General features: G+C 42.4%; 1 protein-coding gene across 1 annotated transcript in view; it reads left to right on the top strand.

Moving 5' to 3' along the window:
• Nucleotides 1-4,953: 4,953 nt before the first annotated feature.
• Nucleotides 4,954-23,467, top strand: part of sgpl1 (sphingosine-1-phosphate lyase 1) — a 44,625-nt gene continuing 26,111 nt past the window's right edge. Inside the window, exons 1-6 of the mRNA XM_084321265.1 lie at nt 4,954-5,097; nt 16,392-16,557; nt 18,763-18,830; nt 19,772-19,919; nt 21,610-21,689; nt 22,120-22,248. Of these exons, the coding sequence (XP_084177391.1) occupies nt 5,086-5,097; nt 16,392-16,557; nt 18,763-18,830; nt 19,772-19,919; nt 21,610-21,689; nt 22,120-22,248 (603 nt within the window). The 5' untranslated portion in view covers nt 4,954-5,085. The remainder of the gene's footprint in view (nt 5,098-16,391; nt 16,558-18,762; nt 18,831-19,771; nt 19,920-21,609; nt 21,690-22,119; nt 22,249-23,467) is intronic.

Below are 23,467 nucleotides of genomic sequence, written 5' to 3'. Positions count from 1 at the left end.
GCAGCTTTAAGTACCTGGGGGTCCACATCTCAGAGGATCTGACATGGACAACACACATATAGACTCAGTCGTAAAAAAGGCGAAGCAACGCCTCTACCACCTGAGACAGTTAAGGAAGTTCAGAGTATCTGGGAAGATACTCCAGTCCTTCTATACTCCGGAGCTGTAGAGAGCATCTTGACTGGAAACATCACTGCCTGGTATGGAAACAGCACGGCACAGGACAAGAAGGCCCTACAGAGAGTGGTGCACTCAGCCGAGTGTACCACGGGTATTGCACTACCACCCCTGCAGGTTCTATACAACAAGAGGTGCAAATCCAGAGCCTGCAGAATAATGAAAGACCCTCACCACCCCAACAACAGCCTGTTCATGCTGCTGAGGTCAGGCAGACGCCTGCGAACACCAGCTACTAGGACAGAGAGACTTCGGCTCAGCTTCTTCCCCCAGGCCATCAGAGCCTTGAACACTGAACTCTCCACACACAAGCACACATGAGCACACACACGACACACACACTGTACACGCTCACACACTAGCAGCCACTTTAACATGAGCAAGCACACACTCATGCTGCACACGCCCACACTTACGGCCACTAAGGAAAGGTCACTTTAAAAATAGTATAGTATAACCTGAGATTGTATAAATTAGCATGTACAGAAAGACCCAGTGCCTCATCCGTAGCTTGCACTACCAAAGGACTTAGCATGTCCTCCATGCTCTGTAAATAACTTATGTACATATACCGATATGCCCTACTATGTTACTTGTTTATTGCACAATGTTACTTGTTTATTGCACAATGTTGTTCTATTGGATTCTATTATATGTTATTACTACTGTATTGCACATCGTTGCGGGCAAGACCACCCGCATTTCATTGTATACTTGTATGCCGTGACAAATAAAACTCTTGACATGACTTGACTTGACTACTGTAACCAGAGTGCTACGGACTGGTTTAAATTTGCATCAGCTTGCGCCAATATGGGCAGGGGCACAATGGGGGCACATACATTTAGTCATTTAGGGCAGGGGCACAATGGGGGCACATACATTTAGTCATTTAGCTGACGCTTTTATCCAAAGCGACAAGTCATCAGGAAGGGCACAACTCTATCAGCTGAGTAACAATGTTCATCAAAGTGTTGAGTGCTACAGTGTAGGTTAGTATATTAGGACAAGTGCATGATGACAGTAAGGTTAGTTAGGGTTATATATTTTTTTAAATAAAAACAATTCTGGGGTGGCACCTCAGGGGCACCTGATATTTCAGGGGGGGCACGTGCCCCTGGTGCCCCAGTGGTAAAATCGCCACTGCTTTTGTAGTGTAATCTGCTGGGAGTAATCATTAGTCAATTCAAAGAGGTCTCTTATCATTTCTACGCTGACGATATCCAATTATATGTCTCTTTCAAGCCTGAACAAACTGACAAATTATCTGCCCTCTTTGACTGCTGTCAATGATTGGATGGCAAACAACTTCCTTCAGTTAAACGCAGAAAAAACTGAGGTTCTTATTATAGGGTCAGAAAAAGTCACCTCAGAAGTTGCCACATGCATGGGGACCCTCTCAACAAATCTGAGGCCCAAGCTCAGAAACCTTGGTGTGATCTTTGACCAGCAGATGCGCTTTGATCACCACATTAGATATCATCTCTGACACGTACCTGTTTTTTCCATCTACGAAATATTGCCAAACTCCGATCTGTTGTGTCCCAGGTAGAGCTGGAAATGATTATTCATGCTTTTGTTTCATCCCGCCTGGACTATTGTAACTCCCTTTTCACTTGCCTCGATGCATCCACTTTGGGCCGGCTACAAATGGTTCAAAACGCAGCCGCTAGGCTGCTGACTAGGTCCAGAAAATATTGCCACATCACTCCCATCTTAGTTTCCCTTCACTGGCTCCCCATCAAATTCAGAATTCACTTTAAGGTTCTGGTCATCACCTATAGAGCACTCCTTGGTCAGGCACCTGCCTACATCTGCGACCTACTGCGTCCATACACCACGAACAGATCGCTCAGGTCGTCTGATCAGGGCTGGCTGGCTGTCCCCCTGTCTAGATTGAAGAAAAAAGGGGACCGAGCATTCGAAACCGTGGCCCCCAGGTTGTGGAATGCTCTGCCCTTGGACCTTAGATCTGTGGTCTCTGTAAACACTTTTAAAAAGCAGCTAAAGACTGTGCTGTTTAAACAGGCGTTTGGCGAATTATGCTCTATGTAAATCTTTTATGTCTTTTTATCTGTTTTGGCTTTTCCTGATCTTTCACGTTTTTAATTATTTTCTTTTACCATGCTGCTATCTTTTGCATTTTATTGATGTTTTTACTATGTGAAGCACTTTGTGACCCTGGTCTGTGAAAGGTGCTATATAAATTAACTTTACTTACTTACTTACTTACTTACTTACTTACTTACTTACTTACTTACTTACTTACTTACTTACTTACTTACTTACTTTTGTACACAGCCCTGGCCTATATTTTATTTCATAAATAAATTATTCTATTGTGCTTAATTCATATTTCATTTTACTCCACCTCTTTATTGTATTATCTGTCTGTTAATGTCTGTCCGCTAATGTCGCACCAGTAATGTCCAAAGCAAATTCCTTGTATGTGAAAAGTATACTTGGCAATAAAGACCTTTCTGATTCTGATCACACATCTTAACTATTTAGCTCAATAGCTCTCAAACCAAATTCATTTAATTAACACTTTGAGTGCCGGGACCCGTCTTTAGACGTCTTTGCTGGCCATGCTAAAGTTGCCGGAGGACGCGTTACGTCGTCCTTATATCAATATTTCAAAAATCTGCGATCGGATTCATATGTCCCCTCCGCTGGCCTGAGATCCACCAGCAGGACCCACTGAGCTCTCTGGCGGTTCAGGAGCGCCATCTGGTGGCCGATCGGCGCAATCGCCAAACAGGATGTTGAATAGAGGTTGTCATGACGACCGTAGTACTTCCGGGCGCTCGCTATAGTTCATGGGACTCTGGCTCGTCACGCTACACGGTGATCGATTGGCAATAACTCGATAAACAACATGATTTGGACGTATATACCATTATACAAGCTGGAGATGGACCGGGTAAAAATATATCCCATAATGATAAGATTTCTACTCGACGATGATCGCCCAACGGCGCGCGGAGACTGGGGTGAGTTTCAGCGTGTAACGTTACCGTCTTCGATACTAACTGCTATTATCAACATTTGACCCACATTAGATGATTGATATAACGCTGCCCACGGAATTATAAACGCCCCCTCGCCCATCCGGTCAACATCAGATGACGTGTAGTAACTTCTAGAAGTACGTCTAGTTGGAATTTTTTATATCGCGCTGATTGCCATCAAACTGTATTTCATCATCAATATAATGCATTTGGGGCTATATATCACGTTCTGGAGAAAGCTGCAGAAAGAGATGAAAACATACTTATACATTAGACCAGTGGTGCCCAACCAGTCGATCGCGATCGACAGGTAGATCGCGGGCTGATTTCAAGTAGATCTTGATTAATAAAATTTGATTATTAAAAAAATATATATATATATATATTTTTTTTTTGCTAAATCAACTCTTCCTCTCCTTGTTAACTACAACAAGCAATGCTGTTTGTTATTTAAGATGAGGTCGGACTCGGCACTGACAGATTTGTGTTCATTATGCTGCTTTTATAAAGCCTCAAATGACGGCTTACAATATACAATTTTGGCTGGTAGCTCTCGGGCTAGGTGGTAAATAAAAAAGTAGATCTTGGTTAAAAAAAGGTTGGCCACCCCTGCATTAGACCATACTTTACTATGAATATGTGAATGAAAAAGTTTAACGTTGCTACACAATGAACAATACATATAGGACTTTGAATGGGCCCTAATAATGGCAATGTAGCAATAGAATTTAAAAAGTTATAGCCCTGCAAAGAAGGGGACTTTCTCCATAGACAAATAGCGCTGGCAATCTATGGTATATCATGAATTTAACCTTAGGCAGCCAAAGTGTTAATGTAGTTTATAGTTTTGGGATAGGCCTATGTGTGAGATTATAGGTATGATATGTTTGCTTCGTTTTGTGGTGGAGTGTTCCTTTAATTGCGTGAATCTTGGAATTGCCTATACTATACTATTAGTCCCAGCTATGGCCACGATGTGCACATTTGACCAATTAACCTACTATCCCTCAACTGTATGCAGACCTGGATCTATTGAGTGTTGGCTTCAGATAGTAGGCTATTATAGGCCAATGGGGAGGGTTACTATTACTAATACCAACACAACACACCCCTCCTAAAAAGTAAAATAAATAAATAAATAATAATAATAATGTACTTCAAATTGTAGGTCAATAATTACAGGCCTCGGCCGCACGGTGATGCTGTTCGAGCGCTCGTGGGCACTGTTTGCACTTCTACAAGGATGAAAACATTTTACGTCAATACACGCGAACGGCGTCGCACCTAAAAGGTGATTCGGTAACTGTTCCGCTAGTGGGTGTCTAATCTCTCCTGCCTTTTTTGTACAAGATCTCCATAGCATTTAAATGCGACCGACGGGTGTGTTTAGCAAACCCGTGTTGTTATGAGATCTACACATGCGTAGACCGCGCATAGACCACTGCACTTCCGCGTTACATGGAGCTCGTGAGGGGAGGCGGGAGGGGGGGAGAGTAAGTAAGTAAGTAAGTAAGTAAGTATTTGTGGGCCGTGGGGATAAAATGAATGAATGTTGATTAGAGCCTTGACGTTAAGTGGTTGTAGCTAACGGTAGCCTTAGCTACAACCACTTACGTCAAGGCTCTAATCAACATTCATCCACGCGCTCCCTTCCCCCCTCCCCCTCACGACTCCCATGAGCTCAAAATACCGGAAGTGTTGCGGTGATCTAGAACGCTATGATTTAGACCAGTTGCTGGTCACTTCCTGAAATTGGGTCCCTGTGTTTGATAGTAGCCTAGGATGTTGATGAGATCCTTAGAGGCTAAGCGAGCTGATCTCAGGCGGGCTGATCCTATAAGGTGACTTTCCTGAGTCGAAGAAAGGGGCAATTTCGGTGCGCATTTACCCCGCCAGCATGGATTACATGGTAAGTAAAGCCTTGATGTCAAACGAAGTGTTCGCGTTTTGTTTCTATTTATTATGCGCAGCAGCATACCAAGGTGTCGGGCGTGAGAGCATGATGTGCGTGTGTTCGGCGTGATGCTTAGTGATGCTGATAAACATTGCTTCTTTGTTGTGACATCAGGGACGACTAGAGTAGTTTGTCACAAGTATTTTGCACTATTTTTGAAAGACAATAGAAGTCATCACTGTGATCAAAACCATAGAATCAACATTATGAATTGAAAATGGGGGACCCTGATGTAAACAAGACTAAAGCCTTTCTCTGGTCTGCATTGCTTTAACAATTGTGTGTATTGAGCCGTACTGTACTGTACCCATTCTGCAAATAAAGTTTTCAATCAATCAATCAAAACAACCTACAAGGAAATGTTTATGAACAGCAACATTGTCGCTACCAGTGTAACACTTAAGTTCCTGATTTAACATAGATGAGACATAATTTCACTTTTGTCACCTATATCTTTGAGAACAATGTTCAATTGACATACATGCCACAGTTTCAATGGTTTTATGGTCTGACAACTCCGTTATTTTGAATCTGTGTTTGGAGGGTGTTTATACCTCGCCCCTTGTACCAGGACCAGGATAAATGCGTTTTTGTATTACAGGTTCCAAGCCCCTCCGTCTTATTGTAGCCCTACTCACTCTGTTTAACTTTAAACTTCCCGTTTAACACAAACAGGCAGGAAGTTATAACAAAGACATACATGGGAGATCTGTTTTGACGAGGCTCACTGTGTATTTGAGGGAGATATTTAAAGCGACAGAGGTCAACTTTGACCCGATCAAGAAAGACCTGATCAGCAACCAGAGAGTATTATAGTTATTATAGTTCTTCTTCCTGAGCACCAATCAGCGTTATTTGGTCCACTGTGAAAAGTGCTACCACATTTTTCAGCACCCTCTCCATCCAATTTAAGGTCCTGGAACTGAAGTGCTTAAACTTAAAGCATTTTGTGATTTTTTTTTTTTGCCAACAAATCTGTTAATGTTATGTTCATTTATTCATCATCATGCATCTTGCTACTAAATAATCGTCCATGCCTATATTACTACCTACTACTATGCTAATATGTCTTTACTACTATGCACTTTGAGACTGTAGCACCCAAGTTCAACACTGTTTGACGAACATTGTTACTTAGCTGCCAGAGTTGTACTCTTCCTGCTCACTTGTCGTACAGAACTTGTAAGTCGCTTTGGTTAAGAGCGTCAGCTAAATAACTAAATGTAATTTACGCAAATGTGTGTGTGAATCGTGATGCAAACTTTTGAAATCTTAAATGAACAATAAAAAGCAAACGCACAAGTGAAATTTCACACAATGATTCCTGAAACATTTCAGAAACTCTGTTAAAATATCATATCATACTTCCCATTATACCACGCAGCTCGACGTCACTTGGGTTATCATGACGTGTGATTTTACAATGCACGCCTAACAAAAACGAATTGTGATATATCTATTGGGGACCAAAATGTATCCTTCTGATTATCTAGACAACCCCCCCCTCCAGTCTATTCTCCCTGGTTGCAGCAGCAGCCTCCAGTATATTTCCATGAGAACATGACCTCCCTTCGGTAACAACATTGTCTCCTTACAGAATAGCATGGGGACAAGCAAAAGAATGGGGGCGTCTCCACCACAACAATGGGCAGAACACAGGGAACACAGGAGGACCTCTTTACTCTGTGTTAGTTAGTTGGGTTTTGGGTTATTGGGTGTTTTCTGTCTGTGTAAATATCCAATAAATCCTTTATTGATCCCCTTGGGGAAATTCAGGCATCATAGCAGCATGGGGGGGGGGGGGGGGGGTACAGGTAGTAGAAGACGTGGTACAGAGGTAATAGAATTATAGTACAGTGGCGAAGTAAAAATAAAACTAGAATAAAAAGGCAGTGTAAACAATATAACAATATAATTAACTCTGGACATGTGCATATGGGCAACAAGGTGCAAGATGAGGGTATGTATGCCCTCTCTGTTATATTTGCCCTACAATAAATATAGTTACAATATATAATCTAATAAATAATCCAAATCCATAGGCTTCCAGAACATGTGTAGGCATCTTATCTTTGGCAAGAGGAGAAAGCTCAAATGTGCAGCCTGAGCATGCAGGGGCCCACAGATCTGGAACGAGCTCGACGAGAGTCTGAAACTGTCAAAATCCATCACCACCAGCCTTCAAAAAATCACTGAAAGAGGAACTGCTCAAATCATATCTCTAAATAGAATCCATACTTAGGTATATTAATAGTCTGTATTTATGTATCTGTGTTGTATATATGTTTGTTAGTAGGTAGGTGTGCAAGCCTACCCATGTTGTATGTTTTTGTTTGTTTATATTTTGTTTATATTTGGGATCAGGCTCCCTCCAAAAGCTTTAAATAGCTTCTTGGGAGACCTGGCACACGCACACAATCTCCACGATGATGTTTTCACATGAAGATATGTATATGTAATATATCGTGTGTGTGTGTGTGTGTGTGTGTGTGAATAAATTCATTCATAAATTAATTCATTCATAAGTGTTGGGATAAGGAAGAGCGCCTCCGGCTCCTGCACGTTGCGACAGCTACCCACACTTGCCCTTTGCCCTGACCCAAGATAACCAATCCATTTAATCATTTTTATGATCGTTGAAAAAGCCACACAGACACTTGGCGTCGTGCACGACTGCTGCCTTTTTATACAGGCCTGCTGTGCCTCTCTGGAGCCCTGCAGCCTCTGGCCCAGGAGGGTCTCCTCACTATTATACAGGCCTGCTGTGCCTCTCTGGAGCCCTGCAGCCTCTGGCCCAGGAGGGTCTCCTCACTATTATACAGGCCTGCTGTGCCTCTCTGGAGCCCTGCAGCCTCTGGCCCAGGAGGGTCTCCTCACTATTATACAGGCCTGCTGTGCCTCTCTGGAGCCCTGCAGCCTCTGGCCCAGGAGGGTCTCCTCACTATTATACAGGCCTGCTGTGCCTCTCTGGAGCCCTGCAGCCTCTGGCCCAGGAGGGTCTCCTCACTATTATACAGGCCTGCTGTGCCTCTCTGGAGCCCTGCAGCCTCTGGCCCAGGAGGGTCTCCTCACTATTATACAGGCCTGCTGTGCCTCTCTGGAGCCCTGCAGCCTCTGGCCCAGGAGGGTCTCCTCACTATTATACAGGCCTGCTGTGCCTCTCTGGAGCCCTGCAGCCTCTGGCCCAGGAGGGTCTCCTCACTACAGGCCTGCTGTGCCTCTCTGGAGCCCTGCAGCCTCTGGCCCAGGAGGGTCTCCTCTCCTCACTATTATACAGGCCTGCTGTGCCTCTCTGGAGCCCTGCAGCCTCTGGCCCAGGAGGGTCTCCTCTCCTCACTATTATACAGGCCTGCTGTGCCTCTCTGGAGCCCTGCAGCCTCTGGCCCAGGAGGGTCTCCTCTCCTCACTATTATACAGGCCTGCTGTGCCTCTCTGGAGCCCTGCGGCCTCTGGCTCAGGATATCACCGCCGCTGCACAGCAGTTTGGAGAGATGTGCCGACGCTCTTTTACGCCTGTGATGGGAGAGAATGTAGGTTAAACGTCTCCTTCGGGACGAGGGGTTTACATTAAGGCCACAGACGTGGCGGTGCGGGCCGGGGTCACGTGGTATGTTTACCGTTGCTCCCAACTCTGCCCTACTTGGCTAACCTTGCCAAACCTGTATGTTAGCATGCTATTCAGACGAGTAGGCATGACTACTACTACTGTTGTGGTGGTGGTGGTCTTCTCTTACAGTCTTGAATGGCGGCCCTCCCCTTCAGCTCCCGTTCACTGTGGGGTTAAAGTCGACAGGTTCTTTCTCTGTCCGCGTTTCTTGTACAGCTGAGCCGCGATATTTGGGAGTAAAAAAGTTATAACGATATCGGGTGATGTTCACAGAAATCTTTAGCAAGGATCCCTCGAATTTGGTTATCAAAGAGTTGTGACAAAGATATGTACTGGAGGCAGGATATTTTACAGTTAAACAAACTTTATTATACAGTATGAATAGAATACCCTGACTGACATATTTTTGTGTGTGTATATACTGTATGACAGTGGCTCAGGAGGTAGAGCGGCCGTCTGGTAATCGGAAGGTTCCCGGTTCAATTCCGCGCCTTCTTCCTTGAGCAAGACACTTAACCACTAACTGCTCCCGATGAGCAGGTCGACACCTTGCATGGTCGCCTCCACCGTCGGTGTGGGAATGTGTGAGTGAATGTGAGGCATAAGTTGTAAAGCGCTTTGGATTAAAACGCTATATAAATGCAGTCCATTTACCATCCATATATATATATATATATATCAGGGTATTTATACTGTGTATATATAATAAAGTTTGACAGCCACTGAAGGTCAAAAGTCATTACAATTCAATTACATCTTAATAAATCGTTACTAACACACAGATTCCACACGCCTGTTCACACAAAACAAAGGACCTATCAATCATTAACTAATAAATGAATACAGCGTAGCAGTACTTACATATGTATATATATTACTTATAAATAAATAAAAATAAGAAAATACTAAAATGTCTTACCCCTAGATAATAGCTATATCTTCCCCCTTTGGCAGAGAGCTAGCATGACATGACCCTCTGGCATATCCAACCAGAGTGCAAATGTAACAGTAGTAAAGTGTATATTACTATTGCACTTTATTGTTACATTTGCACTCTGGTTGGATGCCAAACTTATTTTCCTTGTACTGTACTTGTGCTGTATAATGACAATACATTTTAATCTAATCTAATCTACCTATAGATTTCCTGGGGTTTGTTGTATCGTCGACCTTCCTATAAAGCAGTTTCCGGGGGCCAAGCTTCCTGCATTGGCTCTGGTATTTTCAACACTCCTCAGTGTCCCTCCCTTGTTGTTTTAATTGATCTGAGTCATAAGAAACTGTTTGGGAGGCGGCTAGGTGGTGTAGTGGGCAATGCGCTTGCCACCAATGCAGGAGACGCTGGGTTCGAGCACAGCTCTCCGCATTGCTATCAGCTTGGCTGGTCGTTCATACTAACACAATTGGCAGTGTTAGGGGTGGGGATCGGACGTTGTGGACAGCGACTCCTACAGGTCGGTTGGTGCGCCTGCGCAGCAGAATCAGGAAGCGACGGGGACGGCGTGTCCCTCCCACGCAGACCCCCGCCGCTGAGAGATCGTGCTGTGCAGGTGAAAAGATGCGACGGCTGCTTCCTCAAGTACCGGAGGGGACACGTGATGTAAGGCTTCGTCCACATTGCAGCCGGCTTGTGGGAGGCATGGCCTAACAGCGTTCGAGACGAGACAGGGGAGGGTAGAATTGGACGATACGAAAAATTGGGATGGGAAAAAAAATAGAAAATGGGATGAAAAAGTAGATAAAAAAAAAAAAACTGTTTGGGGGTACGTGCTCCTAGTGTCTCCCGCTGTCTGAAGCGGAGCGTTTGGCCCCGGACATGAATATACGTCACGTGTGCCATCAGGCTTAACAACCTAATAGCCCGTAAAAGACAGCTGATCGACCGGTAAGAAATCGGCACGGTTTCAGTAACATACATGCCGATACAAGCAATGCCCAGATACCAATTTTTGCTGCTGATACCGATTGCTGATAGTGGATGATAACGATACTTTTTTCGTTTTTCGTTATAGCAGCTGGTATAGGAGTATTATGGGTCAGTTTGGCATTAGGTTAGTTAGTTTTTGCGACAATGACACCAACTCCGCTGAGAAGTCAATCCAATCTACTTTATTTATAAAGCACATTTAGAAACAACAACGTTGACCAAAGTGCTGTACAAGTCACACAACCAATTATTTCCTTAAAAAGCACACAATAAAGCATATACAATATATCACGTATAAAAGGCAGATCTCTCAAGCTGTGTCAAAACCAAAAGCCAAAGAAAATAGATGTTTTGAGGCCTGATTTAACCTGTTAAGCTGTAGCCCTATTTTCAGAAATGTTGCCTAAAGGTACATGCCTAAGTAAATGGAAGATTGCTCCACTTCTACAAGGTCAATTTGCATGTTCTCTGTATCTAGGAACATCTAGGGACCTGGGGGTATGTATTCCCAGTGTCAGAAATATTGTGTCTGTTATTACTAATTGTAATAAAACAAAGGAGAATATAAATTATGATTTTATTTTGCATCTGTGTCGCTCCATGAGCTCATTCAGCACCTTCTTGAGATCAAGTGTACAAAAAAAATCTAAGCAAAGGAATAAAGGGAAGATGATTAAACAGAATGATTTGTAGATACAGTAATAAATTATAATCCATTTGAATTATAAATTCATATTTGAACTTGAACTTGACCTTGACCTTATTATGGCCAAATCATACATCTATGGATAGGGGAAAGGCTGGATTGAGTCATTTCCTCGCGGTTTTACGATAAAAGAGATATAATTAGCATTTTTCCGATAAATTCTTATTTTCGGTAAATCGTATAAAACATTGGTAAAAATGAAAATATACACTTTGACTGCTGTTTTGATAGGGTTAAGGTCTTTACTCTTGGATACATTTGAAAAAAGAAAACACAACATTAGCCTCTTAACATGAGGACGATTCGCGACGTGCCACTTTGCTGACCTCTAGCGGCTCCGGTGTGCATTTCTTTTAATACAATATATATAGATAGAATTAAAGCCATATTTGTTGCCTGTCGATTGCCCTATCAGGTGACAAAATCCGTTCAGCGAGTTACATGCCGATATGTGAGGCAGCTCGTTCCAGAGCTTTGGGGCTGCCACTGCAAAAGCACGGTCCCCCCTAAGCTTCAGCCTGGACTTAGGAACAGCCAGTAGGAGCTGATCAGAGGACCTGAGGGAGCTTGAAGGGGCATACGGTTCCAGCAGGTCCGAGACTTGTTTATTTCGCATCATCCATCGATTTTTGCCATCGGCGACTAGAAAGCATTAATAGAATTCCCCCGATTTCATATTTATACTGAATATCTGCCGATAACGATCGGCGGCCAATCGATGAGGGGAATCCATAGGCGATACTAATACATCTGTGATGTAAACCAATACTTACGGTACACTCAGTGATTTGATTCCAGAAGGTTAATTGCCCCAAGTCATCGTTATGTGATCATGCATACATATAAGTTGTTATTCAAGACATTGTCTTGTGGACCTTAATCTTCTCTGTATCTGATTGCATTGAGGGTGGGAGGACACAACGTTCGTTTTTATCGAGCAGCAAGCCACGGTGTTGTAACAAGCCATAGATTGAGTGGCGATAGCAACTCGAGTGGCTAGATATGGTTTTATGACACTTATGAAATATAACACGCCATGAATCATTTACCGTGTTCATTGACTACATCTATAGGCTGTGTTTGTTTAATACAAATTGCTCGCACCCCTTTCTACGTCGCGCTGAGTGAACTACCCATATTTGCACTCCGTTTAACTGAATGTCAGAGTACATTGGTGGCATAGTTGAGTAGTGTTTAGTTCCACAAATAGACATCCCAAACCAATAAAATGACATATTAACAATTTTTCTTATTTTTCATAGTCTTCTCCATTCCTCAACTATGAATCCTCTTGCCTGGAGTGTCTCTCCCGCATGGCATGTTCTAGAATACTATATCACCCTTCCTGCGTCTCCTCTGATTCTGATTACACCATCAATCTCTTCTCTGTTGTTTGCTTTATGTCATATCAGGTGTGGAAGAGGTACCCTAAACCCTTGACCCTTGACCCCCGGGGGGAGAAGTAGAAGATAGAATAGCAAAAGTAACCGCACTCCATTCAAAGTTGTGCTCGAGTATTAAGTATGAATGAATGAATATATACTTAATAATATATTGAGATATATATTCCATAATAATAATATAATTAATTAATATAATAATTATATAATTTATATTAATAAATATTACATATTTATATATTAATTTAATATTGATAGTCACTTCTAATGGTTGAGCTAAAAGGGTTGGTGTTCCACTTATGGTTGCCCTGATATCTCCTCAAAATCAGAAACTACATCATTTGCATCTGTTTGTGTTTTATGCTAAACCCTTTTGTTTGTTGTTGTTAAAAGAACCTTTGTACTTGTGTGTGTTATGTAAAAGTAGTGCAGTAAAAAAGTAGGATATTTGCTTTTGAAAAAAAAGTACCCTCAGTGGGAAATACTTGAGTATATTTTATGTCAAAATTGTACTCTGAAGTACTACTTAGTTACTTTTCATCCCCCTGTGTCAAATGTTAACGCCTACTGTAGCCTGAGGGTTTTTGGGGGGAGGAATCTGTTGATGGTGACCAGTAACCTATATGGATAGTGTCACATGACAGCCATTTCGTGCTCGACAGGAGAAGAAACAGCCACCTGCCCAGATTAATGACGGGTTGAGCTGACTGACACGTTCACACGTTCCCCCGTCGTGGCCACTAGCCTTCTGTACGACTACAATCGAGTGTGGGAAAGTGAATTCTATCGGCATGGCGGCTTCGTCAGGTGTAAGTACTGCTGATCAGTATTCATGAATTAGTTATTAGTTAATGGTTGGTAGTGGGAACTTTTATTTTCAACTTGTTATGTGGGAACAGGCTGTGTTTTAGTAACAATTTATTAATATGTGATTGGATTGTAATGACTTTCGACCTTCAGTGAGTTTGAGGACATATGAGTGTGTTTTATGAATAATAGACCCATCAGCAATATGCTGCTACGTTTCTCTGTCCAACTGGACAATATCTTTGAGGAAATATGAAACTGTTCTTGTCCTCATCAAGAGATGAAGTGCTGTATGTTACATGGCTCCTAGCGATACCTTGTCTTCAGCTCAGCAGTCATGCTGATGTCTGTTATTTGAGCCTGCAGCCTAATAATAAGCATGTTGTCTTGATTTGATGTGATCATATGATACAGTATGATAATAATAACCTTTATTCTCCTGAAGGAAATTCAGTTTGCAAGACCAGCACAGAAACCAAAGTTATGTTATCAGTCCAGTCAGGGTGTGTATGCTCATGGAGGTACCAGTATAGTGCACATTGTGTTATTAAAAAATATATATAATAATAGTAGTTACACTGTTATTTAGTTTGGTTTTTAGCTTTTTGCTCCAGTACAATTATGTTTTAATTCAGTCATACATTACTTATTGTGGAATGTTAATGTCATGAGTATACTTTTTTCAGCCTCGGATGTATCATTTCATTTGTTACTAAGTGTTTTAGTGCACCCTCTCTGAGCACAGCCAACTCTCAGTAGGTTGAGGGGTCTTCTGTCCACTAGACACTGTATAGATGCTTTATTGATAAGCACTCTGTTTTCTTACACCACTCAGCTAGATGTGACTGATGGGCCAATCAGAGTAGATTGGATATCTGGAATGGCTTGATTTTGTTGATAACCCCGGGGGATAGAGATCAAAGGGCTTTAGTCATCAACAACAACACTGCAGCAGTAATACTACTCAACATGTGTACTTTTACCACCCCATCTGTACTCCTCTATGTGTGTTTGAATTAATAGCACCCTATCTGATTGATTGATTGAAAACTTTATTAACAGATTGCAGAATGGGTACAATACAGTACAGCTCAATACAAACAACTGCTAAGAGGATGCAGACCAGAAAAATACTTTCATCTTGTTTACACCAGGGTCCTCCATTTTCAATTCATCACGACATTTATGACATACAACACGTACAAATATACAGTACTGTCTAATAAAAAGTGATCATAGAGAAATATATACATCCGAAGAAACTGTACATTGGAGGGGGGGGGGGGGGGGGGGGGGGGCGTGAATACTTTCCCTAAGGGGTTTGTACTTCCGCGTTCGGTTTGCGCGATCTGATTGGCCACTGACGTTTTTGGTCATGTGACATGTGCGCCAATCGTGTGACGGCAAGTTCTGCCACCGGTTAAGCTTAGGCACTCTTTCGAAGTTGGTTAAGGTTAGAGTTTGTCTTAGAGCAGGGCGATGGAACACCACCCCTGATTCCAAACTCTAACCTTAACCAACTTCGAAAGAGTTGCCTAAGCTTAACCAGTGATAAACTAGGCGTTAGGTAGTTTGCAGGCTGTTAGACCCGGAAATAGGCGCAGAACTTGCCGTCACACGATTGGCGCACATGTCACATGACCAGAAACGTCAGTGGCCAATCAGATCGCGCAAACCGAACGCGGAAGTACAAACCCCTTAGGGAAAGTATTCACGCGCGGGGGGGGGGGGATTTGGACATTTACCGGGCTAGTTTCTAATTGCAGCCACCTGTAGGTGCTCTTTGAGAGCGGTAAATCTGTACTCCTCTACGTGTGTATGAATGAATACCACCCTATCTGTACTCCTCTACATGTGTATGAATACCACTACATCTGTATCCCTCTACATGTGTATGAATACCACTACATCTGTATCCCTCTAAATGTGTATAGTGTACTAATACTACTATAGCAGTACTGCCCTACAAAGGCAAACTATAGAAACTGAAGTTACTGCTTTTTGCCTTTGTAGGGCAGAACATTTCTACATTTTTTACATATACTTTCTGTAAAATTAAAAAAAAAAATGCAACAAGATTGGAAAAAACACTTTTTCATTGTACTGAATCTTAAAATATTTCCATTCATGTCTTAATCTTTTATACATCTATATTTATGTCTTTCTTCTGTTACTCTGCCCATACCATGATATTTTAAAATTATTTTTAAACGTTTTTAATTTGTTTTACTCTGGTGTTTAAATTTCTGTGAATATTGTTTTTATTATGTACTGTACAATCGTCGTTTCTGTAAATGAGGGAAACCTCAGATGCTTACGATTTTAAATAAAGGTTGAAATGAAAAATACCTGTACCTCCCCTCCCCCACGCTCCTGTGACGTCCGAATTTCCCCAAGGGGATCAATAAAGGAATATATTATGTTATATATTATATCTTAATATTATTATTATCTTATCTGCATCAACACTTTGAAACATTCTATTGCTGGCAGTTAAATGTTCCAAAGCGTCTTGTTGGACGGAAATTAAAAAGAAGAAAAATCTCACTCTGAAGTTGGAGCATTGTTAAAAAATTCTCCCAAAATGCTTAAGAAATGCTCAAAAGCCTGTTTAAGTGAAATGCATCGTCAGCGGCAGCTCTAAGTGACACCGACACCATCGCACCTGTCTGCCCCCAGAGCCTTTCATCATGAATAATAAATCACACGTTGCTCATAATTTGTTTTGCGTGCTCCTCCCCAGTGCTTGTTAACTAACTCCACCGCCTCCATGTACATCATCTGTGCGTCCCCCCCCCCCAGAGTGCCTTGGAGGTGTACAAGGAGATGCTGCTCCTGTACCTGGAGGAGGTGCGACGGCAGGTGAACTCCTCCTGCGAGGCCCTGGAGCCGTGGCAGATCATCGGGGCCACGTTCATGACCACGCTGGGAGCCTTGTGGGTCAAGGGCTTCCTCTTCCAGCGAGAGAGTGAGTCACCTTCAGACGAATACACCTTTACTACCAACCTAGGCCTACTGGGAGACGACAGCGTACAAAATTATCCCTTTTTCTTTTTAAGTGGTTTTGTGAATAACCATTACGTTTTGGGGACTGTAAATGTAAAACTTAACAGCCTATTTAAGAGAATTATTCTGAGCAGGGTTCGCACAATGTCCTTCAAGTGCTTAAACCTCTTAACCTGCGCCCCCAAAAGTGGCCTTTTTAGTTTTCATTTTTGAGGACTGCATACTTTTTTTTGCAAACCAAAACAACATACTTTATACTTATAGCACATGCATGAGCCTGGTCTCTTTTGAAAGATGACATTCTGAAGTTTCTGATTCTAGAAAGAAAATTCAATTTTTGTGCTAACGTAATAGAGTAACATAGGTCTGAACTTGAGTTGTAGAAAAACTTGTTACTCAAGTTTTTCTGTAGTAGTTAGTAGTCCAGAGGTAGTATTTCCCCAGAATGTCTGGAGGCTTAATAATCCATATGGACCCATAGCCTGAAGCCTTATGTAGTATATGTCCAAATTTCATAAAGATCTATTCAGAAATGAGTGATTAGGAGTGATTTTGGTCAACTGTACTACAAAAGAAAAACTGAGTTTTCTCATAGACTTCAATTCATTCGGCTGTTTTTCTCTTCCTGTTTTCGCTCGTTAGTTTCTTTTCGTTTTTTAGATTCATACATTCATACATCCCCACGTGGGGTATCATTGGAAAGCCACACTCATTGGCTACAACGATCCACAATCATTTTCGAGATCGGATCTAGATTGACGGAACTACTGCGCCAAGAGTCGGGAGTGGTATTTTGCGCAATACCGTGTACTTTGCACAAGCCTCAAATACCGGCATGTAATTCGAGAACCGCTGAACGGATTTTGTCGGATTTTATCGCTATCGACAGGCAGCAAATAAGCCTTCAATTCGATATATATATTGTATTACAAAATATGCACACCGAGCCACTAGGGGTCGCCAAAGTGCCGGTGGGCAAATCGTCCTAAAAACTTCCCATATGCGGGTCGGGCGGTCGGCGCATGCTAAGAGGTTTTAAAGTGCTTGATATTTTACCAAAATAAAAGTCTAGGCAAGGAATTCCTTAAACAGCCCATCTATTTAACAAGGTGCTTAAAAAGTCCTTGAAATTCAAATCAACCATTCGCATTGAAAGTTTTGTTCATCCATGATACAATAGTTCTGAATCAAGAAATGTAATTTTCCATTTAAAGTGTAACTAATTGTCGGAAATTGGTTTTAAGCCATACATATTGGATCAGATTTTTTTTCCTATTAAAAAAACAGCATTTAAAAGAAAAATATTAAGTCCTTGAATTTCATTTTGCAATGTCTGTGGGAACCCTGTCTGAGTGAAGGTGGGTTTTTAAAACTTTTAAAAATAATAATAATATTATTTTATTAGTGACTGAATATGCTAATTAGATTGTCAGGTGGAGGCAGTTCTAGAGACTAAAGCACAAGTTACCTTTTTATTAGCTTCAACCTTTTAGCTTCAACCTAGGAACCACCAAGAGGCCCTGCTCAGAATACCTGATGGCTGACACTTCTCTCAGGACTATAAATCCTTTCTCCAGTGGGCAGTGTAGGACTGAATCATTTTGGCAACCATGTTGGAATTTGAAACACCAGGAACGTCATCAACAAAACGTGCCAACACCCAATCTTCTTTTAGCCAAATTACTGGTCTTAAAAAAATACGTTCAACAGCTTTTTGAAGGTAACTAGGAAGATTTGACTAAATGGCTTATGCAGGCATTCTACTGCCTGTATTACTCTTAACACAGCACTGAAATGACTTAGTTCAAGGACACCTCGTATTTTCACTATGCCTTTTTATCAATCCATCTTCACGGTTAACCTCCTTAGCAACGTGGTCTAGCAACGCGATTAGCTCCACACACTAAAAGCTGGACTGAGCCACTGCTGAGCTTTCTGTGGGGAAACTAGCTAGACATGTTTAGAACTATTCCCCAAGTACTTCTAGGGGTTAACGCAAAAATGCTTTGCGATCATCGGCCCAGATTTCATAAGACCTTCGCATGTCTTGACCTGTGTGATTCCTGGCCCACTCATAGTCAGCTGTTCAACATTTGCGGTCGTCTCTCTCGTCTGACATACCGGTGTTCCACCACAACTGCCTGTTTCTTTCTCTGTTGGCTCACAGGTCTGGCATCCAGAATCAAGAAGCAGTTCTTTCGACTCATCCGAAAAATACCCTTTGTTGGCACGACAGTAAGCATCCGTGGTTTCTCCTGTCCCTCCCTGGGGCAGATGTGCCCTGGCTCTCTCTCCCCTTGGTCCTCTAGAAAGCTGCTCTGAGTCATACTCGGATGACTGCGTGGGCTTAGGCACGCCGAGGGGGGGGTTCAGACCTTTGGCACACTTTGCATCATAGACTGGTGATAAATCTGGGGTTACTTCTGGTCATCATCTCCACATCTGACTGAGGAGTCTGTTCAGGCTGATGTTTGTTTTGAAACAGACTGTCTGTTTTTATCTATTCGGAGTCGCCTCCAAAAGACGAGGCCATGTAATAATGTCTTCTGTTACCAAAAAACATCTGTCGGCTAATTCTTTGTTTCTATTCTTTTTTGTTTGACTCAAACTCTTGATGCTTTAGTTGCCTCTATGCCTGTGCTTATTGCTCAGGAAGCACTATTTATTTAAATTTAATTTGTATACTTTATACTGATAAGTATCTTGTACACTCCTTAACTGAGGATAATATTGTTAATGATGTAATGTCCTGATTATTGTTGTATTGTTTTAAGTGTCGGACCCCAGGAAGAGTAGCTTTTGTCAAGTACAAAAGCTAATGGGGATCCTAAATAAACATAAACATATTCAGTCATGTCCATAAATACGACACAGTTTTCATAATTCCAGCTCTGTACACCACCACAATGGATCTGAAATGAAACAATGCTTTAAGTGCACACTTTCAGCTTTAATTTAATGGTATTTACATCCAAATCAGGTGAACAGTGTAGGAATTACAACATTTTCTATATGTGCTCATGTACATTGTGGTGGTGTACAGAGCCACAAAACGGTGTCAATGTCCAAGTATTTATGGAGCTGACTGTAAACACATTCTCCAGTGCCTAATGAATTCAACTACAGCCAGGGGTTTTGATGTTCTATAAAGTGACTTCATGGTCTGGCCGTGACAGATTCAGACCCAGCTGAACAAGGCCCTTGACGACATGTCTACCAGTCTGTGTACCCTGAGGGAGGGGATGAGCTACACCAAACAGCTGCCGGGGCAAGGCCTCTCCCAGAGCCAGGTCCTGGACAAGATCAGAGAGTATCAGACGCTGAGTGAGTAGACCTTTATTTACAGTGTTCATGTATAGGGATGGGTACCGAATCCGGTACTTTTAAGGGTATCGACCGAATCACGGCGCTACTACCGAGTACCGATTTCACGTGAGATGCCACATTTCGGTAATGCAAAAAAAGTCCAATGATGTCAACGTTTGGTCTACCACGAAACTTATGAAGTGTGCCTCACGTTCACGCGCACAATACACACTTACCTAGGAACAACAAAGCAAGCCGAAAACGGTCTCAAGTGTGGTTACACTTTACAAAGCTAGATGCAGACAACGCTCGCTGCAATATTATATATTATATATATATATTAACATTGTTCTAAATAAATAATAATGATAATAAATAAAAAAAAGAATTTGAAACCACTTTTTCTCCTTTTTCTATTTTTCACCCATCCCAATTACCCGCTGTGCCAATTCTCCCCTCCCCTGTCTTGAACGTTGCTTGCATATGCCCCCCACTGGCCGGTTGTAGGGAGGATAGAAGCCTTGCATCACGTGTCCCCTCCGATACATGAGGAGGCAGCCTGTCACATCTTTTCACCTGCCAGCGCGGACTCTCATTGGCGAGGTGTAACGTGTGGGAGGCTCACACTACCCCCGCCATTTCCTGTCTCTGCTGTGCAGGCGTCCCCAACCGACCTGTAGGAGTCGCTGTCCACAACGTCCAGATTACCACCCATCGACTTCCACCCGCTAACTCTGCCAATTGAGTTAGTATGACGACTGGCCCAAGCCGGAGGCAACGCCGACAGCCGGAGTCGAACCCGGTGTCTCTTGCGTTGGTGACAAGTGCAATGTCCGCTGCGCCACCCAGCCGCCCGATAATAAATAATTTGAAGTTTGGATTTTTCTTTTTTACAACTGAGGTAGGTAGATTAAATTTTTAGACACTAAAGTACACTACTAGTACTAAAGGGGGGGGGTCATCAAAGAGAAGCAGGTTATTCTCGGTCCTCGCTACACAATGGTGGAACGCACTTCCCACCACAATCAGGACAGCTGAAACCCAGCCAATGTTCCGCTGTGGACTAAAAACACACCTCTTCAAACAATATCTGAAATAAATAAATAACTTTATTGTACTGTTATGTACCTTACTACTATGCTACTATACTTATACTACTACCTACCATGCTGATATGTCTATACTACTATGCACTCAGAGTGTAACACTCAGGTTTGACACTATTTGACGATCAATGCCACTGACCCTCAGCTGCCAGAGCTGTACAGATGAAGTCCTGCTGACTTGTTCACAATGTGTAAGTCGCTTTGGATAAAAGCGTCAGCTAACTAAATGTAATGTCCCGAATTTCCCCAAGGGATCAATAAAGGAATATCTTATCTTATCTAATAATGTAAAACTTAACAGCCTATTAAGAAAACGATTCTCAGTGAAGATGGGCTTTTACAAGCTTCTTCAAATTAGTGACTGAATCAGCTAATTTGTTGGTTTGTTGTTGTTGATCGCTCGGCTGGGCAAGATTTCTTGAAATAAGTTAAAACATTTATTTTGTCTTTACTGCAGAGCGGAGGGACTGGGAGACCCATGTTACTGACCAAACACTAAGTGATGGCTGTTGGAATCTAGAGCTATTTAACACAACTATTTTAACAAAAGAAATAACACCTACAGCACCTTTTTAAGCTTTGCTATGCTTCGTTTCTTCCAGGTGAAGTTCAGTGGGAGAAGGGCTGGGTTTCAGGAGCTGTCTACTGGGGCGACGAGACTCTCACCAAGCTCTTGGTTAAGGTATGTTTCTCCAATCTGATCCCTGTAATCTTGACATTCTTGGAACGGCCGGTCAAGGTTAATCTTTAAAGTGAGTTGATATTAACATTGACATTTTCAATCCTCAAGTCTGTTATTCCTCCACCAGTCAGTTGTCACAATTCAGCCTCTGCATTGGTACTGTAGCATTCCTTTTAGCATTCCTGGGATACATTTAGCTTGTTAGCTTGCAGCTAGTGACACCAGTGGGTTTCAAAGAGGAACGCTAACCATGCTTATAAGCCTGGTGAAACTGAAGGACAAAGTGGAAATGTCTGTCCCAAATGTAACACGTTTGGGTGAAGGAAAAATCTAAACGTCACAGTATTCCCTTACTTACTCGCAGTGAGAATTCAGAGTTTGTTGACACCCTGTCCCCGTTGTCACTCATCACGTTGCCTGCTGTCGCCAGGTCTACGGGGACTTCGCGTGGAGCAACCCCCTCCATCCGGACATCTTCCCAGGCGTGAGGAAGATGGAGGCAGAGGTCGTCAGGATGACCTGCACGCTTTTTAACGGTGGACCCAATTCCTGTGGCACAGTGAGTCTCCACACATTGCACAAGCAATATTGTTTTTGCTATTATACAATAAAAACTCTCCCGGCACTGTTTATCAGAACGGTGTTATGTATCGTATCGGTGCTCGAGTCAACAACATGCACCATATCCCCAATTGGTCCGTATTAGGGATGCTCGATATTGGCTTTTTTACCGATATTGTCCAACTCTTAATTTCCGATACCGATATATGCAGGGTTCCCCCCCCCCCCCCCCCCCCCCCCAAAATGGAATAATTTCAGGTAATTAACACTTTAACTGCCGAAAACGCCGGAACTCGTCATTCCCCGCCATGCTCAAGTTGCCGAGGACGCCGGAACTCGTCTTTGATATCAATATTTCCAAAATCTGTGATCGGAATCATATTTCCGTTGTGGAGCCTTCACACACAGTTCTGATCTCCTCTCAATCCTCTAGCCGTTCAAGACCGCCATCTGGTGGGCGATCGGCAGATCGAAAAAACGGATGTCCACCTTTAACCCGGCAGGACTCACTCCATATGTGGTCCGGGCACTCGCTAATGTTAGAGAGACTCAGTCTTCACACAGTGAACATCGATCGCTGCAAATAACTCGAAAAAACAACATGATTTGGACGTATATACTATTATACAACCTGGAAATGGACCGGGTATTTCGACATCCCATAATGGAAAACTGTCTACCCCACGCTGATCGCCCAACGGCCCGCGGAGACTGGGGTGAGTTTTAGCGTGTAATATTACCGTGTTCGACACTAACTGCTATGATGAACATTTGACCCACATTAGATGAATGGTATAACGTTGCCCACGGAATTATAAACAATCCCCCGCCCATCCGGTCATCATCAGATGATACGTAGAAACTTCTAGAAGTACGTCCAATTGAAATTTTTTATCAAGTTCAAGTTTCAAGTTTCTTTAATAGTTGTCATACAGAAGTACAGAATACTTTCATACAAAATGCTTCGATCTCGCACAGATTCCTACCAAACTGTATTTCATCATCAATATAATGCATTTGGGGCTATAAATCACGTTTCTGGAGAAAGCTGCAGAAAGAGATGAAAACATACTTATACTTTAGATCATATTTTAGTATGAATATGTGAATGAAAAAGTTTAACGTTGCTACACCATGAACAATACATATAGGACCTTGAATGGGCCCTAATAATGGCAATCTAGCAATAGAATTTAAAAAGTTATAGCCCTGCAAAG

The sequence above is a fragment of the Notolepis coatsorum genome, assembly GCF_963971535.1.
Source record: "Notolepis coatsorum genome assembly, chromosome: 9".
Classification (NCBI taxonomy): domain Eukaryota; kingdom Metazoa; phylum Chordata; class Actinopteri; order Aulopiformes; family Paralepididae; genus Notolepis; species Notolepis coatsorum.
Note: the sequence above shows the minus strand (reverse complement) of the source record. Positions and strands in the feature narration are given on the sequence as shown.